The sequence below is a fragment of the Catharus ustulatus genome, chromosome 14 (assembly GCF_009819885.2).
Source record: "Catharus ustulatus isolate bCatUst1 chromosome 14, bCatUst1.pri.v2, whole genome shotgun sequence".
Lineage (NCBI taxonomy): Eukaryota > Metazoa > Chordata > Aves > Passeriformes > Turdidae > Catharus > Catharus ustulatus.
In genome coordinates, this window is record NC_046234.1 from 15259478 (window position 1) to 15280088 (window position 20611).

General features: G+C 56.0%; 1 protein-coding gene across 1 annotated transcript in view; it reads right to left on the bottom strand.

The window, feature by feature from the left end:
• Positions 1–651: 651 nt before the first annotated feature.
• EFNB1 (ephrin B1) overlaps positions 652–20611 on the bottom strand; it is a 47822-nt gene continuing 27862 nt past the window's right edge. Inside the window, exons 2-5 of the mRNA XM_033072477.2 lie at positions 20043–20320; positions 6901–6993; positions 5871–5999; positions 652–5035 (exon numbers count right to left, since the gene is read on the bottom strand). Of these exons, the coding sequence (XP_032928368.1) occupies positions 4647–5035; positions 5871–5999; positions 6901–6993; positions 20043–20320 (889 nt within the window). The 3' untranslated portion in view covers positions 652–4646. The remainder of the gene's footprint in view (positions 5036–5870; positions 6000–6900; positions 6994–20042; positions 20321–20611) is intronic.

Genomic DNA, 20611 nt, shown 5'->3' on the forward strand with positions numbered 1-20611 from the left:
CCCCTCTGTATTGGATGAGTTTTCTCCAGCCTCTCTTGGTTGGTGCCTCAGCCCCAGTCTAACTCTGAGATCCCATAAACCAGACCCATTCCCTCACACATCCCTGTGGTCACCCCAGAATCCAGCACCCACAATTCCTGACAGGACAATCTGGACTGGAACTTTCATCACTCCATCCTCTCCTAAAGCATCTCCAGGGTGAGGAGGAGCCGGCCTCACTCCCTTCCTGCTTTTCCCTGTGCCTGCCTGGAGCAAATTCCTGGCAGCAATGGGACATCCCTGTCCGGTGCCACCCACCAGCAGCTCCCAACAGGCTCTGCTGATCTGGAGCACAGGAGCAGCCCCTCAAGCCTGAGAGAAATCCAGAGGTCCCCAGGAGCTTCCAGCTGCAGGGACAGAGCCATGGAAACCCAGAATCATTTAAGACCTTTCAGATCACCAGGTCCAACCATATCCATGTCCTGAGTCCATGCTGTAAATACTGGACAAAAATCTCCCAACTTTTCCCGACCAAACCAAACCCACCAAATCCCTCCAGGACCAGCTGGTGAGGATCTGTCCCAGCCAGCTCTCCCCACATCTCTTCAGCTTAGGCTGCACTTTCAAACCTGGGGCAGGAAGAAAGCACACGGGAGACAGCCAGGATTCCATAGGAAAAAAACCCTTTTATTTAACAATATATCAGGTTCCATCACGGCTCCATGGAGTTCAGCTGCCACAGAGCTGTTACCGATGCCGATGATATGCTACTGGGCGGGAGAGCTGGGAGAAGGCGAAAGGAATCAAAACCAGGAACATGACACGAAGAAAGAAAATCTGCGGCGCCGGGAGCGCGGCCGAGGGGATCCCGGCACCGCCGCAGCCCCGCCGGGAGCCGAGGAGAATCAACCAGCACAGGGACACCGAGGCTGGAGGCAGGATGTGCCCCTACAGCTGAGGAAGTGCCAGCACAGAGAGGCCTCGTTCCCTCCGTGCCCGGTTCCCAACCATTCCCTCCCGGCCCCATCCCGCGTGTCCCGCAGCAGGAGCGCACCCGGGCTGCAGCTCCGTATCCACCTCTGGGCTAAGGGCAGTGGAGGGTGGACGGGGCAAATCCGGCAGCCCGGCTGCTCCGGCGGCGGCACAGGGGTGGGGCAGCGGCAGCCCCGGCTGGTTGATGGCAGGGCCGGGCCCCTGGGGACAGGGGACGGCGCGGATGTGACGCTGTGGGATGTGGAGGTGGCACAGCTCTGAAATGTGGGAGCGCGGTGAGGACGTGCAGGCTGCGGCGCTGCCGGGACGGAATGGAGACAGGGATGTCCATCCCTGCTCCAGCACCTCTGGAACCTCCCAGGAACCCTCTGGCGATATAATGCAGGTTCACAGCCCAGCTCCTGCGAGGACTGGGGGCTCCCTGAAGCCTTCCAGCTGTCCACAAGTGACACTGGAGATGGCACCAGGGACAGCCACCACCCTGCGCTGAGGAGGAGCCGCCCCAGCCCAGGCTCCAAGAAGAGAAGGGGCCATGGTGAGCTGGCAAAACAGGCAAGCAGAAAACAGGGACAGCTGGGAAAGGGATCTGCACCAGGAGCAGCTCCACAGGCCCAGAAAAGCAGAGCAGGATCTCAGGGTGTTGCATTGAGTTCTGCATCCCCAAGTCAGGGATTTTTTTTTGGTTAAAAATAAGAAAGCAGATAAATTTGATGCTCCTTTAGGTCACCATGTGTCCCCAAGTCTCTGTCTGTGGCCAGGACAGGGCTCAGAGGTCCAGGACTCACTGGGAATGAGCCACAGATTTTGGGATGGAATAGAATCCCAGATTCCTGCCTCACTCTCTGCCTGGAGCCCATCTGATCCTGCATTATATCGAGGGAAGGTCCCAATCCCGATCCCAGCAGTTCCCACACTCCAGCACAGCCCACAGGCTCCAGGCTGAGCTCTATGACAATGTTTTACACCCGTTCTTGTGGTTAAAATTTCTTTTTTTTTCATCTTTTTTTTTTTTAAGTTCTCATTTGTTTTTCTAAGAAAAAGCAACCAGAAAATAATTCGGAGTTTATACAAAACATCTTTACATTATTTCTTCCAAAAAAGACTAGTATTTACACAAACAAAAGGGGGGGGGAACAAAAAATAAAAATAAAAACAAAAAAAAAAGGAAAATCAACCAAATTTCAATTCTTTCCAAGAAAAGAACCCGAGGGACACACTCTGATCCAGGACCCAGCAGCCCGAGGTGCTCAGCAAAAACCAAGAGTTCTGATTTCACCCTTTCTTCACATATTTACAATGTTTTGCAGCTGTTCCCAGCAGCAGGAGTGGGACTGATGGAGACCTCAGCTGGGGACAGCCACCAGGAGAAGTCACCAGCACTGTCAGATCGAGTTTGGTACAACCTGTGGCCAGACTCTGTCCCTTCTCCACCAAAACCAAACCAAAACTACATTGTCCCCCCACTTCCCCCTCCACTCTGGTCACTATTCCTAACAGATTCCACTGTCACTGTCACCATCACCACTGCCACCACCACCCAGCCAGGGCTCTGCCCACTTTGGGAAACAGGCTAAGGTTTGGCAGAGGGAAGAGGGAAAGGGGGATTTTTAAGACACGATTCTCTGGGATTTCCCCATCGGGGAATGGGGGTCCTGGTGGGGGCGGCTCCCGAGCCAGGATGGGCAGTGGATCCCACAGAGGAGAGAGGGATGGAAGGTGCTACACAGGGAAGCAGTGCTGGGATGGGGAAGCAGGGGAGGCACCTGCTGGGGTGCATCTCTCTCGAGGGAAGCAGCCAGTTCAGGGCCCTGGAAGCAGAACCACCTCAGGATGCCAAGGCAGGAGGGGAGCTGGGACACCCCGCTCCTCTCCAGCCCAAATTCCTGCCCTAAACCACAAACCCAACAATGTGACACCACAGGATGCTCCCATCCCGCTCAGGGCCAAACCCCAGCATAGCCAGGGCCACCAGATCCCTCCAAGTCACCAGATCCTCCCAGGCCACAGTCCTCTGTCCCTGCTCTGCCCCTGCCCCCGCCCGCTCCTTGTCAAGGCACTTTAGCAGAGCAGCTCCCTCGCTCTTTGGGCACTTCCTAACGCGGGATTCGGGGCCCTGGGGACAGGCGGGAACAGCCCGGGCAGGAACAGCCCTGCCGGCCCCACTCCTGCTCCCTGAGCAAAAGCAGCTACTGCTGGAAGGAAAGGAAAGTGAGGAAGGGGGGACAGCCCGAGGAGAGGCAGTGCCAGGGCACTGCCAGCCCCGCCGGGCTCTCTGACATCAGCCACAGTGCTGGAGGCTCCTCCCGGGAACAGGAAGCCTGGAATGATCCCAGCAGCCAGGCTCAACCCCTTCCAGTTTTGGGCAGGAGATGGGCGAGGCAAGGGCAGGGGAGCCCAGGCTTGGGACCCCGGGGGTGGCAGGACAGGGAATGCTCCTGCACCAGGAGCAGGGTAGGGAACAGGCACAGCAGGTCCTGCTGAGGGGCACTGGATTCTTCAGGTAAAACAAGCAGGAGGGTGGAAAAGCCTTTGGCTCAGCTCCCAACCAAGCCAAGCCTGGTGCTGCAGCCTCTTGGGGGCTTCCAGCCCCGAGCACCAGCCTCCTCCTGACACCGTGGGCACAAGCTGCAAGGGAACCTTTGTTTTCCAGTTTTCCTTTCCAAGGACAACCACCTGCAGTATGCCCAGCTTGGGAGGGGCTGCAGCTTCCCCCTGCCACCCCCTACTTTGCTTCCAGCAGGCTCAGCCCCAGCCTGAAAGAAAGCCCAAGGCTTTTTTCCATGGTGGGATGCTCCAGAGGGGTCAGGAAGAGCTGCCAGGCCACAGCTGCTCTGCATGGGGCAGGAGCAGTGTCCAGCCCCTCGCGCACTGAACGCTCGAGACAGGGTGGAGATAGAATTTTTTTTTTCTTTCTTTCTTTTTATAAAGAGACTAAAACAAGAGTCAACAGCTACGAACACAAAAGTTTCCAGGGGCAGTGGGGGGAACAGGATCTGCCCCGTGGCCGGCAGGATGATGTGCTGGAAGGAGGTGATGGCGTGTGCCCGGAGGCGGCGGGCCGGAGTCCCGCCCGGAATTCACAAAAATAAAAATGTTACAAAAAAATTAAAATAATTATAATAATAATAATAGTAGTAGTAGTAAATCGGGTTTGCCAGCTTCCTCCCTGCACAGTTGTCTGCATCTTGGCACCTTGGCAAAGCATCCTCCTCCTCCTCATCCCCCTGTGCACTTGCTGCTCCTGGGACCGAGCCCCGGTGTCGCTCCAGGCTCCCGGACCCCGCAGTGCTGGCGGGCACTTCCTGCAGGGCCCGAGGGGTGACGCGGGGAAATCCCAAACCACAAAGGGGAGGTGGAGTCTCCGGGTTTGCCAGCGGTGTCCCGAGCACGGAAAGGCACGGCGCCCGCCCCCCACGGCCGGCCACAGTCTGGAGAAGAAGAGGAGGAGGCTGAAGGCTCACCCTCAGAGTCTCGGGATTACAAAAGCTGAGAACTACAAAACTAAATACAAAGGGGAGAATCAGCACGTGAGCGTTGAGCCCTCCGCTCCCCGGCGCCGCTCCCGGCGCTGCCCGCGCCGTGCCGGGGTGGGGGACGTTTCGCTTCCTCCCTGCGGCGCCAGCCCCGCGCCTGGCGCTCCCGCGCTGCTGCATCGGCCCTTCCCAGGCTGCTCCTCACACCTTGTAGTAAATGTTGGCTGGGCTCTGCGGGGGCATCTCCTGCACGATGTAGACGGGGTGCCCGTAGTCCCCGCTCACCTTCTCGTAGTGCGGGCAGTAGTTGTTCTCTGTAGTCCGTAAGGGGATGATGATGTCGCTGGGCTCCGAGCCCGCGTTCCCGCTGCATTTGGGGCTGGCCAAGGTGCTGAGGGACAAGGCTGCGGCTCGCTGCTGCGTGTGCTTCCGGTGCCGCTTGCGGATCTTGATCAGGAGCACGACGAGGAAGATGATGATGAGGATGAAGATGACGCAGCCGGCGCCGATGGCGGCGAACACGGCCACCTTGGAGCTCAGGAAGCCATCGCTGGGACCTTGGGTCTCCTGGCCGTCCTGGTTGACAGAACCTGCAAGGTAAGGGGAGATGGGGGTCAGAGAGGCAGCCAGATCTGTGCCCTGCCCTTGCATGGATCACACCTGTGGAGCAGCTGCCCATTGGAGCCCCTCACTGCCCCCAAACTCAGCACAACATTCTCCTGCCATGCACCCAAGGAGGGGAGTCCCTCACTTGCTCCCCACCTTCCAACCCCAGTCAGACCCACACATCTCTGGGAAGGACTGGGCAGGGCAGGCAGCAGTCCCAGGCATCCACAGAGGGGGCACCACACGCCCTGTTCCCCATGCTGCACCACTGCTCCCCTTCCCATCTGCCACCTATGGAGCAGAGTATGGATCATGCCCAGATGACACCATTCCAGACCTGGGGAGCCACAACAGACTGGGATACCCTGGTGAATGTGGGCTCTGACACCCAGATCCCTCAGTCTCCAATTACTGCAGGGGCAGTACTCAGGGGCTGATCCAGGCAGGAAGAAAAGAGTCATCAGATTCCACTTTGCTCTCAGAGGGGTCAGGAACTCAGGAAACGACCTTCAAAGGGCTCTCACACCTGAGCACCTCACCTCCTCCAAGCCCTCTCAGATGTACTGTGAGGAACACATGGGAGGAGGAGGAGGAAGAGTGCTGAAACAGCACTTCTCTGCCAAGTTCTGCCAGGATCTGCAGCCTGGGCTTGGGACAGCAGCAGTACAGCAGAGACGGGCACAACACTGAGGGCAAACCCATCCAGTCCCAGACCTGTAGAGTTTGGTATCCCTGGCATCCAAGCAACAAGTTCAGCTTGGAGGGGCTCCATTGGCCTCATGGTCCCATCTATCTCCTGGGGATCCCTGGAATACCCACCTGGCTTGCCAGGCTCCTCCACCACCGGGACCTTGCTGCGCGGGCTCTGCGTGACGACCTTCACGGTGTCATCCGACTCCTTGCTCGGCCGACTCGTCGTCAGCTGCTCTGGGATCACCGCATTTGGATCTGGGAAAGGGAAGGAGATGGATGCATGAATGAGAAGCCTTGACACAACCTGGAAGACAGCAGCTTGTTCCCCCCAGTTGTCAGCCACTCCCACTGGGCACAGGAGCACTGGGAGATGCTGAGAGCAACAGAGCAAGGCTGAGCTGCTCCAGGGCTTGTGGGAAGCAGGTCCCCACCCTAATTCCCTGGTTTGCTGTTTTCAGAGCTCCCGTGCGTGGGCTGGGACAGGTTTCTTGCTCGGGCAGCAGGAGGAAGGGAAGGGAAGGGCAGGCAGGAGGCCAAGGCTGCAGCACAGTTTTGCCTGTTTATTATAAATATTGGCCCCGACGTGCAAACACAATAATGAGAAGCAGAATCAGGAGCTGCACATCCGAGTCGGGGCCGAAACAAGTCCAGGATATCGCTGGGACTGGGAAGCAGCTCAGGATGGAGGTGGTGGGGAGCAGGAGCTCCAGGAGAAGAGCCCATTGGTGACATCCCTATGTCCTGCTGGAGTCCCCACAGCCTGGTGGCCTTCACAGCTGAGAGCCACCAAACCCAATCCCTGATGCCTGGCCAGCTAAATCCCCCCTTGGATGCCTGGGAAGTCACAGGGGCACTGCCTGTGCCAGCCCCCCACAGCACTTGCAGAGTTCATGGGTCCTGTGCCCAGCTCACTTCCCGCAGGGAGAAGGCCCACGAGGTAACCGGGAACAATCGCTCCCTTTCAACCCCAGCGCTCCGCACATGCGCCATGTTGGCAAGAGAAAAAAGGCAGGAAGAAAGATCCCAAAAATGAAATTCTGTTGAACTAACCCAGCAGCTGGCCTGGTCTCAGTTTCCCTGGAATCTTGAATTCCCACATCCCCCAGAGGAACAGGGACTGTGGTTCAGGGGAGATCCAAGGAATAGGAGCACTCACCCTGCCCCACTTTCATGACAATCTTCATGGAGCGTGTCTGGCAGACCCCTCCCTCCCGGTTCTCCAGGCCATCCAGCGTGCCGTTGGAAGTGGCTGCAAGAAAAGAAAGGGGATGTTAGGCAGGTTCCTAGGAGCTGGAAAGGCACTGCTGGGCAGCTCTTTGCTGTTCCCTGGCATTACTGTGCAGGTTTCCATTGTTCCCTGGCATTGCCAAGCAAGTCCCAGCTATTCCCTGGCACCTCCTACCCAGGGATTCACTCCTGACCCTCCATTACAGCCACATCTTCACACCCCAATCCAGAGCCCACTAAATTCCCAGCTCCTGCCCCTTCCAAAGCTGCCTGAAGCACTGAGGACATGATCCCTGCAGCTTCCTCTCACTGCCACATCCACACAAGTGAGCCATTCTCCACGCCTGCACCCTCCTCCCCCTTTAATTCCTGGATAATTTCCTTTGCTCCTGGTGCAGAATGGGAACACTTGCATATGCACAGTTTAAATTATACATCTCTAATTACACCCTGTGCCTCGGTGAAGAATGTAAACTCAGAGCCCCAGTGGGCTCTGGGGGCTCTAATTGCAGGGCAGAAGTCACTTAAATTCACATTAACTTTTCGCTGGAGCCAACATGGAGTTTTCAGCCCTTGGATCCCATGGGAGCACAGGGAAGGTCTCCCATCCTCCAGCCCTCTGTGGGCAGGGGGGACACAAGAGAGAATAAGCCCAAACACGAGGATTTCAGGATTAAGCACCTAAATGGCAGATTTTGCCAAACAGAGTCAAAAAATTGGTTTCTGACCCCACCAGGCCCTGGATGTGGCCACTGTGCCAGGCATGGAGCCAGATCTGCCCAGGGACCTGATGGCTCCCACCCCATCACCTCCCTCCATGGTGGCAAACACAAATCATCCCAGTGCTCCACCAAATCCAACCACAGGGATCAATTCACTCAGGGAAGCAGGGAAACCCAGAAGGAGCTCAGCAGCAGCTCAAGGAAGGCAGTGTGATGGAGAATCAGGGAGTCCAGGGATAATTTTCCAGACACAAGGCAGGACTTGGCCAGCACAGTGCAACCAACACCTCCCCAAGCCTCAAGGCCAAAGCTCAGCCTTGGGGTTTCAGGTTCCCTGTGCAGCCCAATTCCTGCCTACATCCCACAAAAAAAGCAGGTCTGGGAGGGCAGGTGACTGACAGAAATTTGGGATGAATCCACTGGACTCTGCTGGGTGTTGGTGAGGGGACAGCAAGAGGCTGGAGTACAGAGCAAGGTCATCTTTCCACACTCCCCTTCCCAGAGCAGGAGGTTGGGTGCCTCCATGAGCTGGGACACTTTGGAAAGCACACCCAGATCCTGCTGGGAAGCAGCCTCCAAGTCCATCACCTCTGTACAATCAAGGCTCTCGCTTGAAACCCCAGCAAATGTTTTCCTAATCAGAAAGTCCTTGGGCCATTTGCTGAGTTATCACCTCTCCCACAGCAGGGTCCCCCCTGCCAGCAGCTCCCTGCATGCAGCTGGGATGGTGCATCCAGCTGGGATGGTGCATCCAGCTGGGAGCTGCTGGCGGCCGCTCCGACAGCGGCACTGTCAGCACCGAGCCCCACGCAAACGCCCGGGAATGTGGAGAAACGCCCCCGACAGCCTGCACGAGTTCTCTGGAATCCAAACAGGATGGACCTGAGCTCAGACTCCCCATAAAAACACATCAGGAGTGAACTCCAGCAGAAAGCTCGGCAGCCCAGTTCTCCCGGGCCGGAGGCGCCGGTTTGGGGGTGAAATCAGCAGATACATCCCAGCTCACAGCCCTGCAGCAGCTCCTTGAACAGTTTCCCAGCTTCCAGCTCCATGCCATGGGTTGTTGCATCTCAAAGAGACTCATCCATCGAGGGAGAAGGCAGCAGTCTGTAAAAACCAGTCCCTGTGAGGCCTCACGAGGTCTGATTTATAAATAATTAACTAATTGTAACAAAATGAGGTAACAAGCAAGTGCGGTTCAAGTGGGGGAAACCAGAAGATCCCACAAAGGCAGCAGTTCCTCCAAACAACTATGGAGACATTCCATCCACATACAACAAAAATATTAAAGGTCCAAAGAGGACAGAGGGGGTAGCAGGAACCACAGGGATGGACGAAGGGACACAGCTGAGCATCCTTCTTCCCACCCCACACTTGGACACAAAGTTTCTTCTTGTTCTGGCCAAGGAAATGATGAGGGAGAAAGGAGCTTTGAGAGGGAACCAAGTGGAAAAATGAAGCAGTTGCTTGAAGGAACAAAAAAAAAGGAAAAACGTTTGTAAAAGCCACAGTGATGGTCTTGGAATGGCGTCTGGAAACAAGGACATGAGCTTCCACATTCTGTGTAAATCCACAACGGGCCGGAGAGAAGCTGGATACTCCATGCAGCTGGCTGGACTTCCAAAAGTCAAAATCCTAAATCCCCAAATCCATGCAAATGGTGCAGAGTCCAGAGAGTTTGATGTGAAGACGTGGGGCAGGGTGATGTGAGAGCAGCAGGTCCTTGATCCACCAGGAAAGGCTCCTCCAGCACAATTCCCTGTGAAGCTCAGTGATGAAGAGCTGCTCTTCCCACTCTGTTTCCTGCTTTCCCAGCAGAAGGTTCCAGGCTCAGCTCAGCCCAGCTCCAGTGGATCCAGACTGGGATCCAGGTGGCACTTGATGGATTCCCCAGGTGCCTGTGCCACTCACAGCCACGGTTAGGGCGAGCCACGGTGACACCATCAATCCCCAGCTGCCGATGGAATCCAGAGTCAGCAACCCACAGAGGAAAATGTTAAATCCACAGGCACGGCAGCGGCTGCAGGAGAGCTGGGGGAGCCCCGAGCTGCAGAGAGGCAGCTGCAGGGCAGCAGCAGGAGGCAGAGCCATGACATGACAAAGGAAGCCAGGCAGGGAATGCCCGTAGAATAGGAAATGGCAGGTCTCAAACAACACTGTCACCTCCCCATGCCACACCAGCGAGGCTCAATCCAGCAACACTGAGCATACAGGAGCATTTTCCTGCCCTGTTCCATTTTGGATGCATTCACAGGTTGGTTGTAGTAGGAGAGCAAAAATAACCTCTGGCCAGTGACTTCCAAAGGCTGACTTCCAAAGGCCGCTCCCAGCCCTGAGAGCCATCAGATGCCTCTGCCCTAATGGAGCATTAAGCCCCGGGCTGCTGAGTGATGAGGATTTAACAGTGATACCATTAACCATGTAATTGCTTGTCAATTTAGAGGAGATGCTCAGCCACCATGGAAGCCAGGCAGGACCTCCACTCCTGGAATCCCACACGCCCATCCAGCCCAGTGACACACACCACAGAGCTGGGACAGATGGTTGAGACCCCCAACAACCCCATGGTCCCATCTCCAAGCCAGCAATGCCATGTGCTGTCCCTGCTGCCTCCCCAGCGCCAGCACTTGGTGTCACCAGAGCTTTTCTCCCTCCCCTAAAAATATTTCAAAGGAGAACTCGGGTTTTGGCAGATGGGAGACGCTGGAAGTAATACCTGGCAAGAGATGAAGGCAAGGGTCTCTTAAATGGTCAGCCTTGGCCAGAGCGAGATGTTTGGTTTCTCTGCTGGATTCCCTCTAGCAGGGCTGCGTTATGATTTGGGCCCCAAAGCACAATTAATGTGCTGAGACTGTAGCGAATCCAAGTCTCTTTCCTTTTATTGCTCTTAATCACTCTTCCATCTGTGCAGCTCAGCCCTGCTCCAGCCCCAGCCCCAGCCAGGCACGGTGTGGCCGCAGCCCGGCCGCCGTCCCCACCACCCCTAAACCTGCACAAGGTTCTTGTTTCCATCACCTCAGGAGAGGTGGCAGCATCCCACCAGTGCCCCACAGCCTGACCCCAATCCTGCCAGAGCCTCGGGACTGACCCTGGCAAGGGGCAGCTGGTGCAGAGCAGCCTCAGCCCAGCCTGAAAGCCCCTCCTGGCACAGGTGAAGCCCCTACAGGTCACCCTGGAGATGTGCCTCCCACATCTGTGACACTGCCAGAGATCCCTGCAGGAATCCACAAGCAGACTGCAGTTCAAATAAAACCCCAGCTCCTGCCACCTCCCCTCTCCAGACCTTCCAAGTTGTTTTACACCCCCTCGATACCGACACAGAGGTGCTGCCCTGGAGCCCAGCCCAGCACAGACACTGAGCTCCTGCCCCCCCTTCCCAAGCAGGGCTGGCACCCCAGGGGACACGGAGCCACTTCCAGGTCACAGAGCAGAGGCACCTGCCTGCTCCACTGCACACCAACTCCCTGGGGCCTCCGGGGAGCACAGCTTGCTTACAGCCCCAGCTCAGCCTCCTCCTTCTCCTCCTGCTTCTCCCATGCATCAGGGCCAAGCAGCTCCAGCTCAGGGCATCCCGTTATTGCTGCTATTAATATTAATATTGGTGTCACTTCCTAGCCAGCCCCACTGTGGGGACATGAGGTCCCCACCCTGCACACATCCCCCAGCCCCTTCTCTGAGCTCCAGCACATTGGCTGGGGCTGCTGCCAGCACTGGGGCAGGGGCTGTGCAAAGGGAGCCCACCCCACGCTGTCACACTGCCAGCAGGGCCAGCAGCAGCCTTCCAGCCTCCTTCCAGCCTCCTTCCAGCCTCCTCCCAGCCTCCTCCCAGCCTTCTCGAGGCAGCTGCGCCGGGAAGGGGCCCCACAGCCCCTGAAATGCCTGTGCGAGCCAGCCCGGCCCTGTCCCGTCCCTGCACAGCACAGGAGGTGCAAGGCTTGGGTTTCACAGCCACTCCTGCCAGCTCCAGAGCTGCTCCAGAGCTGCTCCAGCCACATGGTCCAGCATGGAGAGAGAAGGGCCATGGGGCTGCTCCACCAGCACTGCTGCTCTCCTCCCTGGCATCAGGGCACTGCCAGACCCAAGCCCATGCCATCAAGCCAGCTGGGATTGCTGTGTCCCTCCCCACAGCTGTACAGGGCAGGTGAGGAGCCTGCTGCTGCAGGTAGCCCATGGAGCACTGGGAATCTGGCCATCCCACCCCACACTCCCTGCTCCAGCAAACACGTGGGAAAATCCCCAGTTTAAATGCACTGCTGGAAATAGGAATGAAAACCATCACATGGGGTTTGGCTTCCCCTGGCCAGAGTCAGCACCCCCAAAACCAAATTAAAGAGTTAAATCAGCCCCATTCCTTATAGAGAGCAGAGGGACACTCACAGTGACAGCTAGAAGAAGGGAGGACACCACCCACCACACTCATCCTCACCACCTACAGCTCCACTCTCTCCCATTTTTTCCTGGGGCAAAGGGAGAACAGGCAAACACTTAAGTATCCACTAGAAAAAGACACTTTAACCCAAGTAATGCTTAAGTGAAAAGCTAATTTCCCATTAAAACAGCTTTCTGGTGGAAAATTATACCCAGCCCTAATTAGTATCATAATTAAGAGTCACTGCTGGATTGCAGGGAACCTCATCCAGCCTGGAAAGCACATCTTGGCTGCAGGACCACAGCATGGTGACTCACTCAAGCCCTTTATCATCAACACTGTTCATGTGGATGAGCTGTGGAAACTCCCAGTGTCCCCATCCTGCTTCCTGCCCAGCTCAGGGGGACCATGGCACTAAATAAACCCTTTGTCTTCAGGTCTGTCCATCCCTTCCAAAGAAAGAGCACATCATTGGGAGAGGAAGGTGATTTGTGCAGTCTCTGTGGTCGCCCCAAGCAACTGGAGACAGGTCAGGATGAAAGTGCCACATTAATTCCCCACCTGATGCTCTGCCAGAACCACTTGTGGGCCCTGCTGGGAGCAGGAGGGGAGGAAAGCACTTATTGCCTTTTAACAGGGTGTAAATCTCTCCTGTTAGGTAGCAAAACATCTGGGGGATGACTGAGAAATCCTTTGGGAAGGGGATGGAGACAGACAGTGCCATCCCCCAGCTGCAAGGCCAACACCAGGTGCCCACCTGAGCTCAGGCTCCATCTGTGCTCCCAGGGGCTCAGAGAAAACTTCAGGTTATCAGGGACAGAGAGGCTGACAGAGGAACAGAGTCATGTCTTCTGGAAGCTCCAGGTGCCTGGGAGAGCTCAGGAAGCCAAGGAGGTGCCAGGCAGCAGCTTTGGCTGCTGTGGGACAGCCAGGAGGAAACCCCACTGTAATTACAGGCAAACTTTGCATAACCACCAGGAACATCTGGAACTGGGGAGGTGACACTGGTGAAACTCCTGGCCCAGAATTGCAAATAATCCCCTGCCTGCAAGAGGAGCCAGCCCAGGCACTGCTCCCAGAGTGGCCATGTACCCACCAGAGCCCAGCTCAGAACAGGATCACCTGTGGCTCCCCACAACAACTGGAGCAGGGGATGATCCACTGCTCCTGGGGATTGCATGTGTCTGCTCTAGGTAGACACCAGCATGGACCAAATAGTCTCCAGCAACACTCTGAGTTACATGGTTTGGAAATTTCCAGTAAAAAACAGACTCTCCAGACAAGGATTTGCCTCCTTGCTGAGTAATTAACGGAGGAAGGTGACTCTCCTCCCCCAAATTAGAGCTGATCCCACTGCAGCCACCCCCAGATTCCACTGTTCTGCAGCCCCCTCTCCATGAGGTGTGCAACTCCCACTCCACACTGCCAGGTGGGATCAAAGAGCTGAGGCATTACACAGCACCAGCAAAGCATCAATCCTGGGGCAAAGAGACTTTGAATGGAGGATGACACCAATCCTCCCCAGAAAGGTGACCTGCTAAAGGTGCCACACACCACCTGGGCTGGCCTGGCTGAGGGGTGGACACAGATCCTAGAAATTAGGGGTGGAAAAGGGTGGCATGTCACAGTTCTTTAATGTCAGACTCTGCACCCTGCACATCTCAGGATCCAAGTGTGGTGGTGCTTCCTGGAGTCCCCAGTGCTCTTGGTCTGACAGACAGCATCCACCACCACACACCCAGCACCTACCACCACACACCCAGCACCCATCATTACAGACCCCTCTACACCAGTTCAGGGCTGCAGTGATGCCAACAAGTCTCTTCCCAGCACTACAAGAGCAGTGGATTGCAATAGGGATCCCACGAGAATAGCCCAGGGAGAGGGTCTTGATGTTACAGTTGTTTAAAAAAATATGCCAAGGAAGTAGCTGCCTGCACTTATCCATGCACAGCTTCCCAGACACATCAGTATGTCAGGATTTGTTTCAACTCCTCATCAAGCTGAAAGCTCATTCTGCCTTTAGAGTTTCCTACTCAATGTTTAATCCAAAAGCAGCCAATTTTAATCTCTTCCAGTGTCCCAGACAAAGTGATCATCACTGAAGAGCCAGGTCCACCACAATCCATGCAGCTGCAGCTCCAGGGGATGCCCTGGGATTTGCTGCAGACATGGCAGGAGGAGCAGGGGATGGAAGTGACAGGATGAGTGAAAGGGAAGATGAGATGCACCAAAAATCCTGCTTTGGTGTGAGCATCCCACACAGCTGCCAAGAGAGCCCTTTTGAGGGGGACAGGCAGATTCCCAGGGTCCCAGGAACAGGGGGCAGAGCAGGATCAGGCAGGTGATGCAGGGGGAAATGTCACCTCTTCACTGCCATCACCCCTGCACACCATCTCTACTGTCACCTCAGTGTTCAGGAGCACTGAGGAGTTAAACACGTTTTGTTTTCTCCTAATGGGTCGTGATAATGCTAAAGAGGTCGTGACAATGCTGGAGATGCTCTTGGAATCATTTCTCCTGGGGAAGGAAGAGTATCCTGGGATGCAGCCACCCCAATTTCCCAGCAGATAGCACCCAGTGCCCAGCTCCAGAGCCCTTTGGCATGCCAGGGCCACAGGCAGAGCTGGCATGGGGACCCCTGGGTGGGTGGTTATGGCAGGCAGGGACCCCTGGGCGGAGGTTTGTGGCAGGCAGGGCCCCCCTGGCCCCAGAGCAGATCAAAGCTCGGGGTATTTACCTCCCGGCTGGGCGCGGGACACCGGCCCTTTCTGAGGGGGCTTTTCATCCCTATTAGGGCCGTGAAAGGCTGAGCCATGAGATCAGCTGCCAGGGGCTGTCCGGGGACAGCGCTGAGCCGAAAAGGTCAGGAGGGAGGAGGAGAAGAGAAAAGAGGCAGAGGCTTAAGGGACAGGGCTCAACAAAATCACATTTACTGTGGTCACGCTCTTCAGACAAGCCTGCAAGACAAGGAACCGCGTGTTGTCTAAGGGCCATTATTTGGGTTTGACATGGCCAGGGCCTGGGCTTTGAAGTCGGGAGCAGGACACCGTTAGAGCCGTTTGTGTCCGGCCACAGCTCCCACGCAGCATCACCATCTCTGCCAGCAGCTCCCAGCAGGATGGGGATGGAGGAGCAAAGCCCCAAAAGCAGATGGATGCCACCAGGCCGGCTCTGCTTGGCCCGGGTGTGTCACAAGCTGGGCCCGTTTGGGTGAAGAATGAGGAAGCCGCTTAATTGGAGTTTTATCAGCCGAAGTTCACAGCTCCCATCACGGCATCAAACGGCCCTTGGGCTTTCAACTCCCCTCCACCAAACAAGTTGTGGGAAGGAGGATGAGGAGCACATGAAAGTGGCCACATTTAAATGGCATCAGCAAAGAGCTGGCAGGATGACAAAGCCCCCCCTGGCACAGCCCCCAGCCCAAGGAACCAGGGAGGGAATTATCAAATCCCAAGGAATGCAGGAAGGAGCGCGAGCGGCTCCGCACACACGCGCTGGCACGGGCTGAAGGCTTCCCAAACCAACGGAAGCTGGAGGAGCACAGCCAGAAAAGCGAGTATGGCAACGTGTCCCAAAAAAGCTTTGGAGGAGGAAGGATGATCCTGGCAGCTGGCAGGGTATAGGTGACCCCCTTCCCCACGCTGAGCTGCAGGAAAATGCTGACGGAGCGCGGCCCAGGGACGAAGCCGCATCGCAGCAGTGGCGATGGTTTACAACAAATAACTCTTGCCAGGTTAAGACTAATTGCATCTAAAAACAGAAATGCAAGACAAGGGCTTTAACACAACACTCAGGGTAATAGATCTGCTCTCGCTGCATCCCGCTGCCAAAAAGCGTTGGATTGGATTACGGACGTTATTACATCAAAAATGGATTGAAGGGCTTAAGGACTCACAATAAACAGCAAATGTCTCGGATTTATGAGGAAACATCTACTAGGACCTTGCTTTTCCTTCAGCATTGTCATCAAACAAGGGCTCTGTGCTTTAAAGAGGCTCATGGAACAGGCTGGACGCTGAGGAAGAACACCTGGAAGAACACCTTGGCATCACTGCCACATCTGCAAACAGCTGCCTGGAGTGTACCCTGAGGCTCAGCGAGGTCTGCCTGGGGTCTCCACACCCCACTGAACACAGAAGGGGCTGCCAGGACCACCATCAACCCCAAAATCCAGAGAAGGAACTGAGAACTATGGGAGTCCATCCAGTTCATCCCCTGCCATGGGCAATGACACCTTCCACTAGTCCAAGTGGCTCCAAGCCCAATCCAACCTGGCCTTGAACACTTCCAGGAATGGGACATCCCAGGGATGGACTGGGTGACATTTAACAGTTCCTTCTAACCCAAACTGTTCTTTGATTCTCTGATCCAGAGCTCTGGGATAGCAGGGAGCCACTCCAGGAGCTCCTCCTCACGTCACCCTGCTGCCAGGACATGGGGATTAATGGATCTCTATCCAGGCACCTCATTACCAGAGATAGTAAAACTGGAGCAAGTTCAAAGAGGAGCAGCAAACACAATTACGAGCTGGAGTGAATTAGGAGGGGAGGTGGAGGGAGCTGAACCTGCAGGGCTGGATAAGCTGTGGTGGGGCCGGAGCTGCCCACGACATCCCGGAGTGCAGGCACCAGGCAGGGGAGAGGCTATTCTGCTGGGAATATTCTGTAGGGAGGGGACAGGACACTGGGGACAGGGAATCCCACCAAGGCACCAAAGGCAAGCAGGGAAACACCCAGGACACCAGGGATGGAAGAAACCACAGCACACCATGATATAAACCACACAATTCCCAAATTCTCATCTCCTTCACCCTCTCAGTACTTCATCCTGGGGATGGTGCCCACATCCTGCTGGAGTCCCACACGTCCCCCCAGCCTCTGTCCAGTGTAGACCTGCAGGCAGATGCTGCTGCATCTTGGTCTTTATGGAAAGCCTTAGGAACAAGCATCACCTTTCCTTATCCACCCACAGGAGCAAAGATGCTTTTAAGGAAAGCCTGGAGCTGGTGTGGAAGGGCTGGTGTGAGGCTCCAGAGAGGATGGGGACAGGGAACAGCAGCTTTCAAAAGCCTTTTGATTGCTAAGCCGAGGGCTGGGGCCGTGTCCCTCCATGATAAAAGTGTTTCTAAACAAGGCTTGGCACATGCAAAGCGATGGCAAGGAGCAGTCCTGAATAGGAGGGACCCTGGGAAGCCCCTAGCTCCGGTGAGGAGGTTTCCAGCTGCTGGGGAAGGTGGGGGATGAGCGGCACACGCCCTGCTCCCCTCAGCTCCAGCGTTGCTTCCCCGGCTTAGAAATGAAAAGGGAGAAAAAAACCTTTTGTGTGTCCAGGCAAAGCTTGGGGAAAGGGAGGGGAGAAAAAATTGGTGAGGGGGGTAAAAAAAGACAACATGTGGGTGGTCTGCTCAGGAGACTTTTGACTTTGTTTTTTTGGCTATTTTATTTCTTGGCAGAAAGAACTCCTGGGGCTGCTCGGCAGAGGGTACAGCCAGATCACAGGAGCATCCTCAGCCCACCCAGGGGCCAAAGTTCAGCTGGCAGCTCCCAACTCCGAGGGGTTTCGCATCAAAGCTTGGAGGAGTCAAGAGAAATTAAAGTCAGAAACGGTCCAAGTCAGGGGCAGAGGGCACTGCCGGCCCCCTGAGGAGAGGGGGGGCATCCCACAGGGATGCTCCAAACACCCCGCTCACTGCATCCCTACACAGCCTGAAACCGGGAACAAGAGGATAAATAGGATTTTATATTAAAAATGAGCTTAAAAGGCTCAGCCCAACATCCGACGGGACGCGCAGCCGGGATTTCCCAAGCTGGGCTGTGCTGCCTTCGCAAAATCGCGGCTGCGTGTCCCGTCGGATCTGCAGCGAGCTGGAGTCGGTCACCTGCAGTGACCCAGGTGTGCTGGCAGCCTTGGAGGGGAGCTGGCATCGGCTCAAAGCCACGGGGGCCCCGCGGGAGCCGCGTTTGGAGTCGGCAATGCACCGGCAGCCGCTTGTGAAAGCACCTCCCAAAGCTCCAGGAGGTTGATTTTCACTTCAGTTTTTGTGTGAAATGCAAAACAGCTCCTTAAAATTTGGGTAATTCAGAAGCTGGTAAATCCTTCTGCCTCCACCCTCCACATGGACTTGGTTACCATAACAGGGATCCTGTATTTCTTCTCCTCAGTGCTTTGTTCACCTCCTGAGCTCGTTTAGGGGAGCCTATTTGTCTTTGAGGGCTCTTTGCAGCCTGAGAGTCCCACGGGCTGTAGCTCAGAGGACCCCAATTTCAGCTCTCATTAGCCTGATGACCATGTCAGTGCTTGAACTTGACCTCCAAACACAGAGGAGCCACTGCCCGAGTGCTTCAAAATGTTTGCCTGACCCAAACCTGGTACTTTGGCCTCTCCTCCAAATTTCTTCCCACTTCAGGCAAAGCTTGTATTCAATCAAGCTTTCCATCAGCTGAAGGGTAGCAGAAGGGTTGAACTCTGGGGTCCCAGAGCCACCAGGTTGGTGCCAGCTGTGGTAAGGGAGATGGGAGCCTTCATGGGAGTTGTGCCAGGGCTTTTAGCATCCCCAGCCTATCTGGAGCACCTGGGTTGGAACCAGTGTGTCCTGCCCCCAATGGCTTCAAAGCTGGTGCCCCTCAAGTGACATGGGACAGACATGCCCATGTCTGCACAGTGACAGTGACCACTGCTCTGGAAGAGCCTGGCCCTGCCACGGTGACTCAGCCCTGCAGAGCCCGCAGTCCCTGGCAGTGCAGAGGCGAGCTGGCTCTGCAGGTTGTGGCGCCAGGTCGTCCCTGCTGTCACCTCTCCTGTTAGGGAAACTTCCCTGGCTGACCATCCAGGAGCCACTCTGGTATCTCCACGGGAACAGAGCCCCCTGCGAGCCCCTGTCACCACCCAGCAAAATTTGCCATGACAGAAGTGATGAGGGCTGGAGGCTGACCTGCTAGAGCCAGGCCTGGCTGCTTCCTCTGCATCAGCTTTATCCCAAATTATTCTGCAGCAAGATTCCAACAGCCCCAGCCAGGCTTGCTGGGGACATCCAGACCAGCAGCCTCACCACAGAACCACGCTACAGCACAGCCCCCCTTTCTCCACTGCCCACCATGGCCTTGCCACCCCCTCCCAAAGATTCCAGGCTAAAAATATCCTGTTTCCAGCCGGGAACACACGGCTCCCACGGCTGGGCGCTCACTCCCACAGCAGCAGTGACCCCTGTGCTGGCTGCTCGCCGCAGAGCCCACGGCACACAGCGAGGGCAGCTGAGCCGTGGCCACCGTGCCCTTTGCAGCGCACCCAGTCAGGTGGGGACAGCCAGGAGAGGACAAAGAGAGAGCTGGCAGCACTGCCCAGACATGGCAGAGCTCCCACTCCATCCACACCAGAGCAGGCACAAGCAGATACATTTCTGTGCAGCAATCCCCTGCACGCACAGACCACAGGCTCTGAGAAAATTCCAGCCTCCTTCTTCTTCCCCTGCATAAAATGCCATGGTGCACCAAGACACAAACAGAACAAGCCAGTGTGCAGAATTTTTCAGCCACTTTGACCACATCACACACTGGACACCACCAGCATTTCCTGGTGCTGGGGCTGCTCTTGAAGGCAACACCCAGGAATAAGGACAAGCATCACCATTCCTCTTTCTCCACAGCCCAAAAGCAAAACCCTGCAACACTTCCAGCAAAGATGGCAGCAAAAAACAGGCTCCAGGCATGACAGCACTCCAGGGCCGACCCCAGATGAGGATGTGCTCCTGTTCCCAGCCACGAGCAGGGCAGGGGACACAGCACAGCAGCCAGATAGGGACTGGTGACCCACTCGGCCAGTGACACATTCCTCCCCCTGCTCCCATCCAGCAGGACATATTTTCCATCCGTGTCAGCTCTCTGCACCGGCCAAGTCACACACAAGCGCCTGGTGACACTCTCCAGGCGCCCGAGCCCTCCCGAGCCAGGGCTGGCGGCGAGGAAGAGGAGGGCGACTCACATGTGATGAAGTAATCCTGCTGCCGCTTGAATTCCAGGCCCATGTAGTTGGGGCTGAACTCCTGGAACTTGATGGTGAAGCGGATCTCCTGCTCGGGCCGGTTGCACGTCACCAGCACGTTGGGGTCCATGACAGTGCTGCAGGCATCCGCCTGCTCCTTCCTCACCAGGTACAGCTTGTAGTACTCGTAAGGCTTGGACGGCTCCGCCTTGGGGCAGATAATGTCCAGTTTATCCCCAATCTCTGGGTAGATGACCAGCCCCTTCCCAGTCATGAACCTGCAAGAGAGGAGGGTAAGAGGTTACCACGTGCATCCCAGTCTGACACCATTAACTTTGTGTTTCAGCTCCGCTGCTCCCCCTCTGTTTTGACACCAAAATCAAATTCCCCTCTTCCCTCACCATGCCAGCCTGTGTATGGAGCCAGCACAGGCTCCTGCTGACAAAACCAGGGCTGGTTTGGGTTAGTCCCGCTCGTCAGCCATGATGAGGGCGGGCACCCTTGTCAGCCCCAAGCCTGGCATCTAACTGGGAATGAGTCTTCCCACAAAGGGCTGGGAGACGCCGCGG